The sequence below is a fragment of the Phaseolus vulgaris genome, chromosome 10 (assembly GCF_000499845.2).
Source record: "Phaseolus vulgaris cultivar G19833 chromosome 10, P. vulgaris v2.0, whole genome shotgun sequence".
Classification (NCBI taxonomy): Eukaryota; Viridiplantae; Streptophyta; class Magnoliopsida; order Fabales; family Fabaceae; genus Phaseolus; species Phaseolus vulgaris.
In genome coordinates, this window is record NC_023750.2 from 13,267,829 (window position 1) to 13,286,005 (window position 18,177).

The 18,177-nt window shown below is 49.1% G+C and overlaps 1 protein-coding gene across 1 annotated transcript; it reads left to right on the forward strand.

Annotated features, from left to right (window-relative positions):
* The first annotated feature begins 6,500 nt into the window (after window positions 1–6,500).
* LOC137814947 (uncharacterized) lies at window positions 6,501–7,373 on the forward strand. The gene has a single exon (XM_068617918.1). The coding sequence runs from the start codon at window positions 6,501–6,503 to the stop codon at window positions 7,371–7,373; it is 873 nt and encodes a 290-aa protein (XP_068474019.1).
* The last annotated feature ends 10,804 nt before the right edge of the window (window positions 7,374–18,177 follow it).

Sequence of the window (18,177 nt, forward strand, 5' to 3'; positions counted from 1 at the left end):
GTGTGTACCTTTCACGACGCGGAGTGCACCTTTATCTTGGCCGCGCCCCTCTCAGATGGTGACACGTGGAGGCATGCAACTCACATCTAACCGTACACGTGCCACTACCTGAAGGGCTCTAGTGCATCTCTTTGTGCGCCTAAGTTATTCCCTTGCGGAGTAACTTAGCGCGTTTCTTCCATCTGGGTGAATCGCACACTCCCAGGAGAACGCCAGGTGTGGCTGGACTAGGCACACTCACCAAGCATTGCTCTCTGCCTAAACGATTTCCCCTTCACGATGTCATGCACGTAATGGGTTAAGAGAGTCACCAATCACTGACCGGTTTACTAACTCCCTCAGGCCACTCTCGTGCACGATTCTACCGGCGAGCAGCTCCTCTTTCTCTGAGATATGATCATGCGAGGTCCATGCGTAACGCTCTTGCTGGGAATCTCAGTCCCAGTTTAACTGTGTGTAACACGAAATCGCGATGACCATGCACCCGATGACTGATCGGTGCTCTATTGCTTCTCGCGTTCTCCCCCCAGGTGTTTATCTTGGAACTGATCTGTCGGTAGCCACTCGGTTACTGACCACCGATCACCGTTCGGGGTGATCTCCTCCCTGATTTCTCTGCCACCTGATCCACGTGTCACCCTGCGAGTGGTCCACGTGGTTATCTGCTGCTGACGTCATCGACTACCGATGACCGACCGGATCACTATCCTAGCTCAGATGATGACACGTGTCGGGCTGGGCGGTACCTGCTATCCCAGCCCAGATGGCGACACGTGTAGGGCTGGATGCGAGCCACGCGTCCAAAAGCATAACGGCCTGGAGAGAGAAGAAACCTAGCTATAAAGGTAAACTTAACAGAATTTGCAGATGTACGTTTTCATTACGGCTCATTGCTAGGGTTGTGTGCCTTTAGTACGGTTCTACAAAGCATATTTTCTCTCAGTTTTTGGGTGTTCTTGTTACTGACTTGAGCGTCGGAGCGCCACCGGCCGCAGAGGCGCCACCTTGTGTTTTCAGGTTCTCAGAGAGGTTTTCTGTGGTGTGGACTTGAAGGCCACGTGGAGTCAAGCTGGTGAGGAGGTTCGTGACGAGGCAACGCTCTTACGCTAGGTCAACCAGCAAGATCAATATAATATGTGAATTTGAATTCTATGTTGAATAGAAATGAAAAAGTTAAATAATATACTATTAAAAAAAACTCTTTTTATTTAAAAATTTAACTCAAATATTAGAATTCAATTATAATTTAATTTATTTAATTTCCATTACATGATAATTGATACCACATTTAATAATCTTTTTTTTCTAAATAATTGTCTTACTAAAAATTAAATTTATAATATTAAAATTATCGCATTCAACATTTTTCATTAAACAAAAAATATATATGACTAGGACGCAACTATCTGAATCCATTATCTTACAATTTGGTAGAAAGTGATGCATAATGTATTATGAGTTACTTATATGTCATTAATGTTTATTTCACATGTGAATATCGGTTGAAATTCCTAACAAAGTATCCGGAAGAATGAAATATTAAATTTATTTTCATTGTTTTCTTTAAATTACACGGAGGAGGGTATAAATATATTTATCTATGAGAAAGTTATGAAATGTAACACATATACAATAACCTCTTAATCATATTATAGGAGTTAAGAAATGTAATTAACTAACTAATTATTAGGGGTGTTAAATTATTAATGATTTGTATTTTTTTTTTCAGAATTATTGTAAATTTATTATTGTCTAGAATATTGGAATTTCATTCCTTAGTTTTTTTTTATCGACATACTTAGCGTATTAGAGAATCCTCAAGAAATGAAAGATGAAATGACAACTATGTGTAGTTATATGTCATTCTGCAAACAACTAAAACGAATGAATCCAAACACTGCTCTCATTGTGCAGAAAGTTAATTAATTATGAAGTACCTACCTGTTCACATGTGTGCCCATTAATCATCGCTACAAAACAACCCACGGCACACAAAATAAATAAATAATTATCTTGTCTCCTGCCATTGCTACTTTCAATTTGCTTTCCCTCCCTTAAAAAATGTAGGTGTTCTACGTGTTCTAGAGCCAAAACTTTCTCTCTCTTCAATAAGATAAATATTGGTGTTGCACTATATTCTTATCGGATTTGGACTTTTTTAGACGTTGAATTTAAGTATTGATGAAGATCGATTTTCTTTTTGGAATATTGTTGAGTTTTATTATTAATTTTGAGGGAAAGTTTATTTTCAGAAGATTTTTTAACATTCAAGTTAATATGTTAATAAAAATATAATAATATTTAAATATTAAACAAATATTAAATATTAAGTAATCAGAAATATTCTTTATAGTTGTATTTATATGTATGAGATGACCATGATGTGTACTAGTTTGCCGTGGCTAGGTGATTATGGATTGAATTTTTTTAAAAATTCAATCTACATTCATTTTAAATCAAAATAAATAGATTGAATTTAAAATTCACATCTATTTTTCAATTTAGCTTTAAAACAAATAGATTGGATTTAAAATTCACATTTATTTTTCAATTTAGTTAGATCTATACCTAGATCCACTTGGTTAGATCTGGATTCAGGCTCACTTGGATAGGTTTGGATCTGGCCGAATTGGATCAATGTGAATCTGGGCCAACTCACGTTTCGAACTCGGGAAGACTAGGCTCAACCTAGTACCAACAAGGCTCAGCTTGACATGGCCTAAGTCACTCGACTCGATATGAGCCCAACCCAACTCGACTCAACATGGGTTCAGACTGACTCAACTCAACATGTGCCTAGGCAGACCGAACTCTAGTTGGGTCTGAGTCAACATGGGCTTGGGACCACTCAGTCTTCCATGGGCTTGAGCCGACTCGACCTGACCTGAGCCTGGTGGTCACTCAAACTGGGCCCGTGCCCATTCGGCTCGACATGGGTATGGACAGACTTTGCTCGACCTCAGCCCGGGCCGAATTGGCTCCACCTAGGCCCGAGTCAACTCGACTTAACATGGGCCAAGGGAGACTCCACTCGACTCGACGTCGGCCAGGCCGACTCGGCTTGAAATCGGCCTAAGGGAAGCGGCTTGACTCGGCTCCAAATGGGTCCAGAACGATTCAGGTTGACATCGGCCTGGACTTACTTGGTTCAACATGGGTCGGGCTAACTCAGGTCGACATCGGCATCGACTGACTCGTTTCGACATCGACCAACACCGACTTGGCTCAAGATGGGCCTATACCGACTCACCTGGAGATGGGCTCGGACCGATTCACCTTGAGATGGGCTCAGGCCGACTCGACTCGACTTCGGTCTAGACCAACTCGCTCGACATATTCTAAGACTGACTCGATTCGACATCGTTCAGGACTGGATCGACTCCACAACAAGAAGACATCTGCCCAGACCGACTCGGTTTGACATGGGCCCGGACCAACTCGAGTCAACATGGGTTCGAGCTGACTCAGCTCGGCATGGGTCCAAGCCAACTCGGCTGAACATGGGTTCGAACCAAATCAACTTGAAATCGGCCCGGACCGACTCTGCTCAACATCGGTCTGGGCCAACTCTACTCGTTATGGGTTTGGACCGACATAACTCGAATGGGATCGGGTCGATTTGGCTCGAACTGACTTAAAATCGACCCGGGCAAACCGACTTAAAATCGACCCCAACTAACTTGACTCGACATGGGCCCCAACTGACTCGGCTACACATGGGCCCGGACCGACTCGACTTGACATCGACCCCTATTGACTCGTCTCCATATCAGCCCGGTGTTGAAGATGGGAAGCTTTGATCGATGTGCCAAATCCTCATGAAGCTGGAAGCTATGTGATGTTTTAGGTTTAGGTTTTGGTTTGGGGTTTAGAATCTTTGTAAGATCAGTTTTGAATCTCAGACAAAGCTTATTTCAAACTGTTTTTAAAGATTAAAGTGTTTTTCCATACAAAGGGAAGAACAACCGATTAAAGTGTCGAGATAATCGGTTGTTTGTAACTTAGCTGAAAAAGAAGTTTTTAAAATTGTTTTATAACTGACAAGAGCATTCAACCAGTTAAATCGTGGTTTTAACCGATTAAATGTAAGTCTTTGTAACAGCTTTTTGAAAATCTGTTTTTAACAGATTTGCTCCAACGTTAGTGTACCGTGCCGTCCCTGAGCGTTGACCAAAGTCAAAGCCAAAGTCAAAGTCAAACATATGGTGGGACCCACCAAGGGGCCCAAGGGAGAAAGTCAACAGGTTGACCACTTTGGGCGTCGTCAGATGTGGGCGTCGCTAGGTGTGGGCATCGCCAGATGTGGGCGTCGCTAGGTGTGGGCATCGGCAGATGTGGGCGTCGCCAGGTTGGGGTGTCGATGAAGACGATGATGTCACCCCTCGATACCCACTGGTAGGGAAGACCGTGGAGGGGGCGACACATTAAGAGGCCACGGTACGGACTAGGAGGCTCCAAAGCCATAGTCCCAATACCAGTAGGGGGTAACTTGACTCGTGAAGAGGGACAGATACGACCTAGGAGAGGGCCACGCCCAGGGGCGAACCATGTGCGTAGTACGAGAGGAAGGCAGATACACTCCCAGGGTGCGTGACTGGAAGCTGGGGGCATGAGTTGGCACCCAGATAGTCACCCCTCGCGCCAGATGCACTTCGAGGAAGCAAGACTTACACGTTGGAATTTCCCTAAGTTGGGTTATAGCGCTGTAAGTTCTTCCACGTGGAATTGCGGTTAAGTCAGAAGGACACGTGGCAGTAAGCACTGAAACCCAAAGTATATAATCTTCTCTAAAAGCTTAGTAAGGTACGTTTTACTCAGTTTACACACACACTCTAATCGCTTGCTTGCTTACTCATTGTATGCACGAGTGGTTGGAGAGAGAGAGAAGTTAGTTACGAGTTAGTTACACACCTCCATGCATTTTGTTACGGTGCTCCGATACGGAGGTGTTTAGTGTTCTTGCTTGCTGACTTGATCGTCGGAGTGCAAACGGCCGCGAGGGCACCCCTTTGTTCTTCCTTGTTTCAGGTATTCACGGCGAAGCAGGGTGAAGATCTGAGTTGGTGACGAAGGAGTCCTTGATCGCGATTCAAAGCTACGCACGAAGATTTCATTGGTCAACCGGTAGGAACATTTGGCGCCCACCGTGGGGCCGATATAAAACATCAACTCCCACCGCAAGTGTTAGAGGTTTTTCAGTCGCAGTTCTCGAAGATCGTTTTTCAAGAATCGTCCAAGATCCACAGTTCATCGTGAAGTTCAGTTCAGTTCACCGTTTGTTCATTTTCGTTTGAAGTTTGCTGAAGATACGTCGTTGCTCGTGGTTTTCACCGTTTGTTTTCCGATTTTATTCAGTTTTCATCGGTTGTTCGTCAGTCCAGTTCGAGTTCCCATCGTTTTCTCCATCTTCTTGAAGTTTCAACCATTTGTTCTTTAGTTTCACGAAGTTTTCATCGTTCGTTCTCAATCTCGCTCGATTCCACCGGAGAGTTTGTCAGAACCGCCGTAACAGTTGGAAGAGTTTCAAGAAATTGCTGAAAATGAGGACCACCAGGCAAAGTTCGACGCGTGCTGAGAGTGGAGACATGACTATGCAGTAGGTCATGGATATGATGCAGGGATTGCAGGAGGCAATGGCGGCATCGAAGGTTGAGCAGGAACGCATGCAAGCGGATCTCGCGGCGTTTCAGGCGAGAAATGAAGAGTTATGCCGCGCGAATGAGGAGTTGCGCCGCGGGTTGGTCAACAACTCAGTGCTACGCGATGCAGATGAGCGCGAGTATTTCACTCCTCTAAGGGAGTTTTCTACGCCGTTCTCGCAGTCGATCTTGGAGGCGGTAATTCCTAACACGTTCGTAGGTCCTAAGGTGACCTTCACTGGGATGGAAGACCCCGAAGCACACCTCACTGCGTTCCACACGCAGATGATGCTGGTAGGCGGCTCCAACGCCGTAAGATGGAATCTCTTCATGAGCACTCTGACTGGGATGACCATGGACTGGTTCATCAGCCTTCCAAATGGCCATATCACATCTTTCGCACAGCTTTCACAGTTGTTTAGAGAGCAATACCTAGCCAACAGGGCTCCACCACCAATTTCGTATGACTTGTTTGAGTGAAGCAGTAGCAAGGCGAGACCTTGAAGGAGTATATCAATCGCTTCGAGGTTCAGGTGGTGAAAGTTGGCACCACAGAGGAGCCCATGATTGCCTACGCGTTCAGAAAGGGGGTGTGCCCTGGGCTTTCTGCACGTTAATCATTCAAAACCGCCCTCGAACTTTTGCTGAGATAAGGCGTCGCGCTGTGGAACACATCGCCACTGAGGGCGAGGTGTGCGAGAAGCGCACAAGTATTGCACCCGCACGCCCGAGAGCACCGTCGCGTGCACAACCTGCCAGGGTCAACGAGGTAACGACGGGAGGGAAGAACCAGGAGAGGAGACGCCCAAAGCTAGGGGACGAGTGGAGGGAAACAGGCCGGCGAAGGAAGGGAATAGGCCGATGAGGCACAATTTCGTGGTGGAACTTAAAGATCTTATTGTTGTGCTAAATATAGCTGACAGGCTGAGGCCACCAGTGAAGACAGATAAAGTGTTGGGACCTCACAAAGACTCGTGGTGCGAGTTCCACGAGGCTTTTGGGCACCACATCAACAACTGCTTGGCGCTGGGCCATCAGTTAGATGAACTGGTGAAGAATGGTTTTCTGAAAGATTACCTGGTCGGGTCTGCTATGGTCGCGGCCTTGGCAGTACCAAAGGAAGATCAGGCGCACGAGATGCCAATCCACGGAGAAGTACACACCATCTCTGGTGGCTTCTTCGGGGGAGGGCCCACTGCCTCTCAGCGTAAGAGGTATGTGAGGTTAGTGAATTCAGTTGCTGGAGAGGGTTCGGACGACCCGTGGGAGACAGACCTGGTGTTCACGAAAGCTGATCTACGTGATGTCGTCCCACATCACAATGACCCCGTGGTCATTTCGATTGTGACAACTGGGAGAAAGGTGCATAGAGTTCTCGTCGACCAGGGCAGTTCTGCAGATGTCATCTTTTGGTCGACCTTCAACAAGCTACAGTTGTCCCCTGACCTGCTGAGGCCCTACACCGGATGCTTGTATGGGTTTGCAGGGGACCAAGTAGAAGTACGAGGCTACTTGGAGCTAAGGACGACGTTTACAGATGGAACGTCGTCCCGTACAGAGAGCATTCAGTACTTGGTAGTTAATGCCAATTCAGCTTACAATATTCTGTTGGGTAGGCTGGCACTGAATAGGCTAAGAGCAGTGGCCTCCACGCGCCACATGAAGATGAAGCTACCAAACCTTAGTGGCAAGGTGATTGTGATCAAGTCTGATCAAGAGGAGCCCCGAAAATGATACGAGAATAGCTTAAAAACGAAAAGGGGGGGTAGTCATGGTGATGGAACGCCCGCCCGTTTCAGATACGCCAATGGAGGTAGAGCCCTTGGAAGAGGAGATGCCCGTGGAGTCAACGCCTGTCGAGGCCTCACCCGCGGAGGCGACGCCCAGGGAAGACACGCACTTAGAAGAAGCACATGGGTAGGCCTTGCCCATGGAAGAAATAGCCAATTTAAAGTTTTATTTCAACTGAAAACAGTATGTAGTATACAGTTTAAAAGGGGACACTCTTTTTCCCTTTCAGGGGTTTTTTAATGAAGTCAGCCAAGTAAAAAAGAAGTTCAAGAAAACTTTGTCTCAAGTTTTTCCTTCTCTCACAACGTAAAAGCAAAGATTAAGAAACAAAAACAAAGGCTTGAGGCGTCGCCAGGTGTGGGCGTCACCAGGCGTAGGCGTCGTTAGGGGTAGGCATCGCCCAGCGTAGGCATCGCCAGATAAGGGAGCGGGCGTCGAGTGCGCAAACCAGCTTGAACGAGATGACACCCCAAGGCGAGTGACGAGAGCACACTCTCAAGCGCAGGCGTCGAGCTAAAAGGTACACATAAGTATAAGTTAAAATCTGGGCGTCTAGTCCCTGAGCAGGGGTTAAGGGATTCCTTCAGGACGCCCCCTCCTCAGGTGAGAGCGGCTAGCCCCGGTATCTGATGTTTAGACACCTCGCAAGGAAGTGGCGGGGGGCGTTTCCTTCGAGCGTGGGCATCAGACAGTAAGAAGTTTCGGAGCAGTGGAGAACCAGGTCACTTGGTGCAGATACACGCAGCTGAGGAGAAGCGCCATCCTTCGGGAAACCTTCTCCTTGGGCGTAATCACCAAAATCCCTGGTCATCTTGGTGTTTAGTCACACCAGGGACGATACGACGATGTTTCCAACACGCCTCTCCCTGGGCGTGGGCACCAAGAACACTGATCGCCTTGGTGTTTTCAGACACCCTGGGGACGAAACGACACTACCCCGGGTGGGTCTCTCCTTAGGCGTGGGCACCAAGCGCGCAGAGATAAGGGCTAAGTTGCCTTGGCGTTTAGACACTTCGTGGACGATACGACGCTACTGTAATAGGCCTCTCCACGGGCGTGGGCACCAAAGCATGACTTTGTCCCAAGTGTTTAGACACGCTGAGGACGATACGACCTCGTGTTCAGCAGGTCTCTCCTTGAGTGTGGACACCCAGTACAGATAAGATAAGTCCTCCTCGCCCTCGAGCGATGTTGAGGCCATAAAAGAGATAAGGTTCTCCCTCGCCCTTGAGCAATGGCGAGGCCAGAAAAGAGATGAGACCCCTTTTATCATCTTAAGCGATGATAAAACTAGCAATGCCTTTCGCAGTAAGTACCTGGGGGCTCAAGACAAGTAAGTAAAGGTCAAGTTGAAAACTTTTCTAAGTTCAGAAGGCAAGAGAAATTCTAAGAGCAAGAAGAAGAAGCATAAGAACACGAGTCATCGGAGATACGAAAAATACGCGAAGTTAAATCCTCCCTTGCCTTTGGGCAATGACGAGGCAGGCGACGCCTTCATGAGGAAGATTCCTCATAGAAACGAAGGCCAAGTGAAGTTCTAAATGAAAGATCAGGAGAAGGGTATGTATTGCGACTAAGAAGGGAAGAGTAAGGAAGAAGGTCACGTGCTACCTAAAAAGTTAAAGCCAAAAGCGATGAAGAGATGTATCGAGGGTAACACATTCAATATAGTAAATGTACCGTCCCGTATCCGGGCGTTGAGAAAGTCAAAGTCAAAGTCAACGCCTGGAGTCAAAGTCAACACAAGGCATCGTCTAGGTGAAGAGACGCCAAGTGCCAGTTTCGCCAAGAGGAAGCGTCGCCAAGGCAAGGCGTCGCCTAGGCGAAGGCGTCGCCCAACCAGGGCGTCTCCAAGAGCAAATATCATTAAGTCAAGGCAGTCACAGCGCGGTTCCCCGACACCCATGGGTACGAAAGACCATGGAGGGGGCGACGCCGTGGGAAGGCCTCAGACCCCTGATAACCAGGGAATAGTGATAAAGAGAAGGAAAAGGTGGCTTCAAGGCCATAGTAATAGCACTAGTGTAGGGCAGCCTGACTCGTGAAGTACCCCTGCCGCCCCAGAGACGCCTTTGGGACAGATACGACTCAAGGGGAGGGTCACGCCCAGGGTAGCCAGGTGCAGGGTACGAGAGGAAGACAGATACGCTCTCAAAGTGAGTGACTAGATGATTGGGGGCATGAGTTGGCACCCAAAAAAGTCACCCCTCGCGCAGTAGCACTCCCAAGCAGGAGGACTCACACGTAGAAACGCCCCCAGATGGGGTCATGGCGCTGTGAGGCCCTCCACGTGTACGACAGCCAGGTCAGAATAGAAACACCCTCTAGTCAGGTACCAGGTAATTAAAGTCATTTAATACAGTTTTCTCTTTCGAGCGTTTAAGGTACTATAAATGCTCTCAAACGTTTCGAAAGTCTTAAATGCGCTGAGTGTTTTTATAATTAAATGCGCTTTAAGGCCCTTTGAATGCGTGAAGAGCTTAAATAGTGCTTTGAATGTTGGGAACGGGGTTCGAACTTTTGGCAAATTTCCCAGAAACTCTCTAGTTGCTTGTTCGAGCCTTGAGGTTACAGGACTAGGGAAAGACTTTTGCTAGAAGGAGAAATATACACTAGACACAGTTTCCTTTTACCACCTTCAGAGTGCCATACACGGTGCTCCGATACGGAGGTGCACAGATTTTTGGTGTTTCTTGCTGGCTGACTTGAGCGTCGGACTGCAAACGGCCGCTAGGGCGCCCTTTTGTCCTTCTTTGCAGGTTTTCACAGGTAACCAGTGGGAAGGAGTCCCTAGCTGACGGTTGAGGCCGCGCACGAAGACGTCCCAGGTCAACCGGACGTAACATTTGGCGCCCACCGTGGGGCCGATATAAAACATTAGTCCCATCACAAGTTTGAGGAGATTTTTCGAGTACAGATGAAATTCAAAGTATTGTAAAAGGTTTGAAAATACAGATTTACAAAAAGAAGATTAATCAAGAGCAGTTCATTCCCCAAGGTCGAGGGGCACTACCTTCCCCTCCACGATCTGGTGGCCGGGATCGCAGTTTGAGGTATCGATCTCCGAGTTTTCGCACGTGGCTTGGGCCAGAGCCTCTTTGAATCCCTCCTCAAAGGTGTTAGCCATATCCTCGAGCAGTTCTTTGTTGGACTTCTCCAACTCTTCAATCCTTGAGTCCTTGGTGGCTAGCTGCTTGTCTAGAAAGTCCTTCTCCACTTGAATCTTGCTTACATCAGCTTGAAGCTTACCGTTCTCAGCTCGGAGAAGGATGAATGCTTCGGTCTTTGCAGATAGCTCCCCCTCAGTTTTCCCAAGTTTCTGCTCCCGGTCAACGCAGTGGGCTTCAAGTTTTTTCTGTTGTGCCTCAGTAGCCTTTGCTGCATCTTCAAGCTCCATGACTTTGACTCGAAGGGGCACGACCTGATTGAGGAGCTCAGCATGGGCCTGCCCCGCCTCGTGCAGCCTTTTACTAGCGTCTTCTTTGGCCTTCTGGGCTACTTTCAGTGAGTCCTTGTATACCACCTCTTTGCGAGCCCAGTGTTGTGTCAGACGTTCATCTCCTCTTTCAGGGAGGCGACCTCCTTCTCTAGCGCTTGAAGGGTGGAGGCTTCGATGGCCTTGGCCTTTGCTTGCTCGCGCCAGGTGCTGGCACAGGCCATGAAGGCGCCCATATAGTAGAATATGCCTTCCTTTTTGGGCCCTTCAGCCTGGCCGCGTGGAGACCTCCCTTCCAAGAAACCCCTCAAGGAGTCTTGGATGGGCGAGGGGAGTTCTGGAGCAAGTGGGGGCGCAGATTCAGGTTCAGCTTGGACCATACCTTCCAAAGCCCTTGAAGGAGGTGGTGAGGAGGCGCTGGGAGGGTCCTCCCTCAGAGATTCAGCCCGAGAAAGTGATGGAGGGGGCAGTTTGAGGGGCAGACTGAGGAGTAGACTGAGTCATCCTTCGTCGCTTGAAGACTTGCCCTTCAGCGGAGTCCTCCTCATCATCATCAGAAGGCACAACTACCACCTGCTTTCCTTTTTCAAGGGGGGCTGGTGGGGCAGCAGCCTTGACAAGCGCAAGAGGCATGGCCGCGATAGGAGGTGGTGAGTTTGGAGAGTGGTTAGGAGAAGGAGGGACTGGCGGAGATGATGGGGTAGGTGAGCTCTGGGGGCGAAGGTTGGGGGAGGTAGGAGCAGTCTCGGAGGTTGGAGGTATGGAATCCCCAACCCCCTTCGCCGAAGCCCCGCCTTTGGACTTCAGGATCTGAGCGAGCTTCAGCCTACGTTGTTTGTCCATCTTCGAATCTACACCAGTGAAATTAACACGTTGGGGATAAGAAAGCAGATAGATCATTCACACATCAAAGAACAAGCAGAAACAGGGAAGGCAAGAACAAGTTAAAGAAGGGGTGGTTGCTATACTTATATAGCGAGTGAGCCCTTCAGCGTCGTGCTCACGGCTGATTAGGATGGAGGTATCAAAGTCGCCCACACTGCCCAAGACTTGGCAAACCTCTCGATCCGCCGAAGGATGCTCATCCAGAGACTTGGGTTTGGTCAGTTTGACCTCCACCACCCAGTAGAGAGGAAAGTCGTCCAAGGCCGCTTGGTCATACTCTGAGCAACATACCTTGAAGAACTTCCCTTTCCAGCCCTTGTATGATTGCTGGAACAGGGAGAGGATGACCCTCCCTGCAATGCCGCTTAGGCTCACCCACAGGCTCTTCCCCTGTTTCTTCACTTTAAAGAAATGAAAGAAGATATCGACTGAAGGTAACCGGCCAAAGTACCCCCACAAGATGTCAAACGCCTTGATGAAGGCCCAACTGTTGGGGTGTAGTTGGGCTGGGGCGACATTTATTTCGGTGAGCAGTTCTCGCTCGAACCTCGAAAAAGGCAAGCGCACCCCAATGCGCTTGAACACAGTCTGGTAAAAGTAAAAGAAGGGGACTCCCTTGTTGGGCCGCTTGTCCCCACATACAGGCTCCCCTGGGGTACAAGGGAGCACTGTTATGTCCTCGTCGTGCCTTTTAGCGAAGGCGCGATGGTCGTAGACGCTCGACCCTCCGATGTGATCCCTCCAGGCCTTCGTGGAGGTCAGGCTCGAGCACTCGTCGAGCAGCTCGTCGGGAGCCCAAGGGTAAAAGGCCCTATAGTTGACTTTTGGGGGTGGAGGGTTGGACGTCGTTTTTGTACGCGCCATAGTTTGATGAAAAATCTGAAGAAGAGAGGAAAAAAGGTTTAGCAAATGGGGTGAGGCAGAAGGGGGAAGAGAAAACCCTAGGAAAACCTCTACCCTCGCAATAAGAGAGGAACGGGGGAAGAAATAGAGAAGTGAAGAAGAAGAACAGAAGCGCAGAAAATATAAACTGTCCCAGGCAGTTATAAGTGCAAAATAGTAAAGGGGAAGAGTCATCGAAAAAGAAAAACTGTACCTTTAGGTGATCGGGTTGACGAAGGTTGGGGGTGCGAAGAGAGAATGCAGAGAAAGTTTTTGGAGAAGAAGGTGAATAGTAGAGGGAATACGAAAAGAGTGAATGGATCAGTGACTTGAGCGCGCGTTTTCGAAAAGTTATAACGTTAACTTGAGAAGCGCTAACGACATTCATCCCCAGCCATAGGATCGTGCCACGTGTCGAGAGATTAGCGCGCAACTTAAAGCGTCACATCTTCATCACAGAGAATGTCGCGTCAGACGCTCAGAGAATGTCACTTCAACTGCTCAAGGGAATGTCACGTCAGCAGGAATGCCACGTGGATAGGGCGAGGCCTTAGTCTTTTTGCTGAAACAAGTGTCAGCTCAAGACTGGGGGGCTTGTGTACCGTCCCGTCCCCGGGCGTTGACCAAAGTCAAAGTCAAAGTCAAAGCCTACGTATGTTGGGACCCCTCAAGGGGGCCCAAAGGAAGAAAGTCAACAGGTTGACTGTTTAAGGCGTCGCCAGGTGTAGGCGTCGCCAGGATGAGGCGTCGCCAAGTGTAGGCGTCGCCAAGATGAGGCGTCGCCAGGTTAAGGCATCGACGGTGTCACCCCCCGATACCCATGGGTAGGAAAGACCGTGGAGTGGGCGACACCGCGAGAGGCCTCAGTACCTCAGAACAGTAATAAATAGAACAGAAAGGTGGCTTCAAGGCCATAGTTCTAGTACTAGTAGGGGGTAACCTGACTCGTGAAGTACCCAGCTGGGAGACCCCTCGGACAGATACGACCCATGAGAGGGCCACACCCAAGGGAGAACCACGTGCATGGTACAAGAGAAAGGTAGATACACTCCCAGGGCGAGTGACTAGAGGTTGGGGCGCATGAGTTGGCACCCAGAAAGTCACCCCTTTGCGCCAGATGCACTTCGAGAAAGGAGAACTTACACGATGGGTTATCCCTAAGTTGGGGTACGACGCTGTAAGGCCCTCCACGGAGAATAGCGATCAAGTCAGAAGAACACGTGGCAGTAAGCACTGAAACATCAATGTTTTCCTGAAAGTTCGCTAAGGTACGCATTAATTTCGTTTACCTTTCGAACGCTTTAAAGCACTTTAAATGCACTTTAAGACGCTTTAAAAGCTTTAGACGTGTTCCCACCGGTTGACCAGGGTCGTCTTTATGCGTGGCTTGTCCTCGCGAGTTAGGGCACCTTCGTTCTGCTCCGTCTGTGGCGCCCTCGCGGCCGTTTGCACTCCGACGATCAAGTCAGCTAGCGAAAAACATCAAAAGGTGACACACCTCCGTATCGGAACACCGTAAAGGGATGCTCTGAAGGTGGTCGAATAATACTGAGTCGTTAATACTGTGTGCCCTAATTGCCTGTGCGCACAGTGGGCGCGCCGTGAAACAACTAGGGTTTTTGGCTTTGTGTAAATTGTGACAATTAGGTCAAAACTCGGATCCCGTTTCAAACATCCCCAGGCCCTTTTTAAACACCTCCAGCATTAAAGCACGTTAAAGCGCATTGAAGGTGTATAAAAATATCCCTTGAAACATTCGAAACGTAATCTAAATTAACGCGTACCTTAGCGAACTTTTAGGAAAGCCTTGATGTTTTCAGTGCTTATTGCCACGTGTTCTTCTGACTTGATCCCTGCTCTACGCAGAGGGCCTCATAGCGTCGTAACTTAACTTAAGGTTATGCGATTGTGTGAGTCCTTTTTCCTCGAAGTGCATCTGGTGCAAAGGGATGACTTTCTGGGTGCCAACTCATGCGCCCCAGCCTCTAGTCACTCACCTTGGGAGTGTATCTACCTTTCTCTCGTACCATGCATGGGGTTCTCCCCTGGGCGTGGCCCTCTCATGGGTCCTATTTGTCCCAGGGTCCCCCAGCGGTGGCGTGGGCACTTCACGAGTCAGGTTACCCCCTACTGGTACTAGAACTATGGCCTTTGAAGCCACCTTTCTCTTCTCTTCATCACTATCCTGAGGTATTGAGGCCTCTCGCGGTGTCGCCCCCTCCACGGTCTTTCCTACCCATGGGTATCGAGGGGTGACGCCGTCGATGCCTTAACTAAGCGACGCCTACACCTGGCGACGTTTCACCCTGGCAACGTTTCACCCTGGCGACGTTTCACCCTGGCGACGCTTGCTCTTGGCGACGCCTCATCTTGGCGATGCCTTATGCGGTCAATTCGTTGACTTTCTTCCTTGGGTCCCTTGAGGGGCCCCACCATACGTTGGCCTTTGACTTTGACTTTGACTTTGGTCAAAGCCCGGGGACGGGACGGTACACAAGCCCCCCAGTCTTGAGCTAACACTTATTTCAGCAAAAAGACTAAGGCCTCGCCCTAGCATCCACGTGGCATTCCTGCTGACGTGACATTCCTTTGATCAGTTGACGTGACGCTCTCTGAGCGTCTGACGCGACATTCTCTGCGCTGAAGATGTGACGTTTTAAGTTGCGCGCTAATCTCTCGACACGTGGCACGATCCTATGGCTGGGGATGAGTGTCATTAGCGCTTCAAGTTAACGTTTTATCCCTTTGAAAACGCGCGCTCAAAGGCACTGTTCCATTCACACTTTTTGTATTCCCTCTACTGTTCCCTCTTCGTTCTCTCCTTAGCACTTCCAATCTCCATCCAAACCGATACTCAAAAGGTATGATTTTTCTCCTTCAATGGCCCTCCCCTTTAACTTTTGTACTGATATAACTGCCTGGGCTTGTTTATTTTCCTTGCATTCGCGTTTTTCTTCCTCATTTCTCTGTTTCTCCCCTTCTGAACTTCTCGCGTGGGTAGGGGTTTTCTTAGGGTTTCTTCCCCCTTTTCTTCCTAACCTCATTTGCTAAACCTCTTCTCTTCTTCATTCTTCAGTTTCTTCATCAATGGCAAGTACTAAAACAACGGCCAACCCTCCACCCCCCAAAGTCAACTATAGGGCCCTTTACCCATGCGCTCCAGACGAGCTGCTCGACGAGTACTCGAGCTTGGTATCCTCAAAGGCTTGGAGGGATCACGTAGGAGAGTCAAGCGCCTACGACCATCGTGCCTTCGTGAAAAGGCACGATGACGACATAGCAGTGCTCCCGTGTACCTTAGGGGAGCCTGTATGTGGAGACGAGCGGGCCAATAACGGGGTCCCCTTCTTCTACTTTTACCAAGTGGTTTTCAAGCGCATAGGGATGCCCCTGCCCTTCTCCAGGTTCGAAAGGTAATTATTAACTGAAATCAACGTTGCCCCAGCCCAGCTACATCCCAACGGCTGGGCCTTTCTCAAAGCTTTTGACATCTTGTGCGGGTTCTTCGGGCGCGCTCCCTCCGTCGACATCTTCCTTCATTTTTTCGAAGTGAAGAAGCAGGGGAAGAGCCTCTCGGTGAGCTTCAGCAACATACCTGGAAGGGTCCTCCTGACCTTATTCCAACAATCTTTTAAGGGGTGGAAGGGCAAATTTTTCAAAGTTTGCTCTTCTGACTTTGACCCATCCGCCCTCGACGGCTTCCCTTTGTACTAGGTGAAGGAGGTGAAGCTCACGAAGCCCAAATCCCTTGACGAATTGCCCTCGAACGATCGAGAGGCTTGTCAACTTCTGACCAGTGCGGGGGGCTTCAACACTGCCACCCTGATAAGCCTAGAGTACAATGCTGAGGCTCTAGCGAAATACATAAGTATGAGAGCCACCCTTATAACTCTTCCTCCACTGCACTTTGTTGTCCTTACTTAGTGTATGACTTATCTGCTTTCTTTGTATAGTGTTTGACTTGTGCTTAACCCTATTGCGTTTTTCTTTTTGGTGCAGATTCGAAGATGGATAGACAACGAAGGTTGAGGCTGGCTCATGTCCTGAAGTCTAAAGATGGGGCTTCGGCGAAGGAAGTTGGGGGGTCCCCCATCCAACCTCCAACGCCTCTCCATCTTCTCCCAATTCTCGCTCTCAACACACCACGACGCCATCAACTCCACCAGTCCAACCTTCTCCTAATCAGCCTCCACACTCTCCACCTCCCATCGCGGCCATGCCCCATGCACTGGCCGAAGCTGCTGCTCCCTCAGTCCCCCTTGACAAAGGAAAAAGGGTTGTGGAGGTGGTTTTTGATGACGATGAAGAATCTGCTGAGGGGCAAGTCTTCAAACGACAAAGGACAACTCATCATGCCCCTCAACAAGTTACCTCTGCCACTTCCTCCTCACATGGGGCCGAATCCTTGAGGGAGGACCCTCCAAGCGCCACTTCCCCCCCTCAAGCGATGGATTTGGAGGGTGGGGTCTAAGCTGAGCCCACAACAGTTCCTCCACCTGCCCCGGAACTCCCCCTCCCAATGCAGGATTCGCTGAGGGGTTTCCTGGGTAGGACGTCCCCACGTGGTCAAGCTGAAGGGCCCCAGAAAGAAAGCATATACTATTACATGGGCGCCTTCATGTCTTGCGCCCACACCTGGAACGCGCAGGCCAAAGCTAAGGCTGTCGAAGCCTCTACCTTCCAAGCACTAGAGAGAGAGGTTGGCCACTGGGGGCGTTAGGAGGACGCGTACAAGACCTCTCTGAGGGTGGCACAAAAAGCAAAAGAGGAGGCTAACAAACGGCTGCATGAGGTGTCGCAAGCCCAAGCCGAACTCCTCAATCAGGTGGTGCCCCTCCGAGTGAAGATCGTCGATCTTGAGGAGGTAGCCAAGACCTCTGAGGCGCAGCAGAAGAAACTTGAGAACCAGTGCATTGATCGAAAGCAAACACTGGGAAAACCGATGTTGCGCTCGAGGAAAAGACTAGTGAATGCTCCCGACTAGCTGCCGAGAACGCCACCCTCCAAGCCAAAGTCCAAGAGCTAATTTCTACCTTGGCCTCCAAGGACCAAGAGATGGCCACTCAAGCTGCCAACTTCAAGGTTGCTGAGGAGAAGCTGATAGGGGAGGCTACCACTGGGTTCGCCGATGGGTTCGCAAAGGCTCTTGTCCAAGCGGCCTGTGCTAACCCTGGCATTGACGTCTCTGGGTGCAGCCCCCTGAATGAAGTGGTCGACAGAAAAATTGTGCCTTTGGAGGCCTCTGAGCAATAACATCTTTTTTGTAATAGCAACGAACATTATTTTGTACTTATCTGTAATTATAACTCTTGATTTTTGCTTAAATGCCTATTTGCTTCGTGTTTGCATACTTGTTTGTTTTAACTTTCCTTGCACCTTTTATCTGCTTATGCTTCCTTTCCTATATCAAAGGCATACCTGATACTCCCCTGTTACTTGTCATGTGACCAATTGTGAGTCACTCTTTGCCAAGAGGCTTTGAGCGCCCATTTCTCTCCCTCTTACTCTTTCTTCCTAAGTCGCGAGGCACATCCTTCTCTTGGC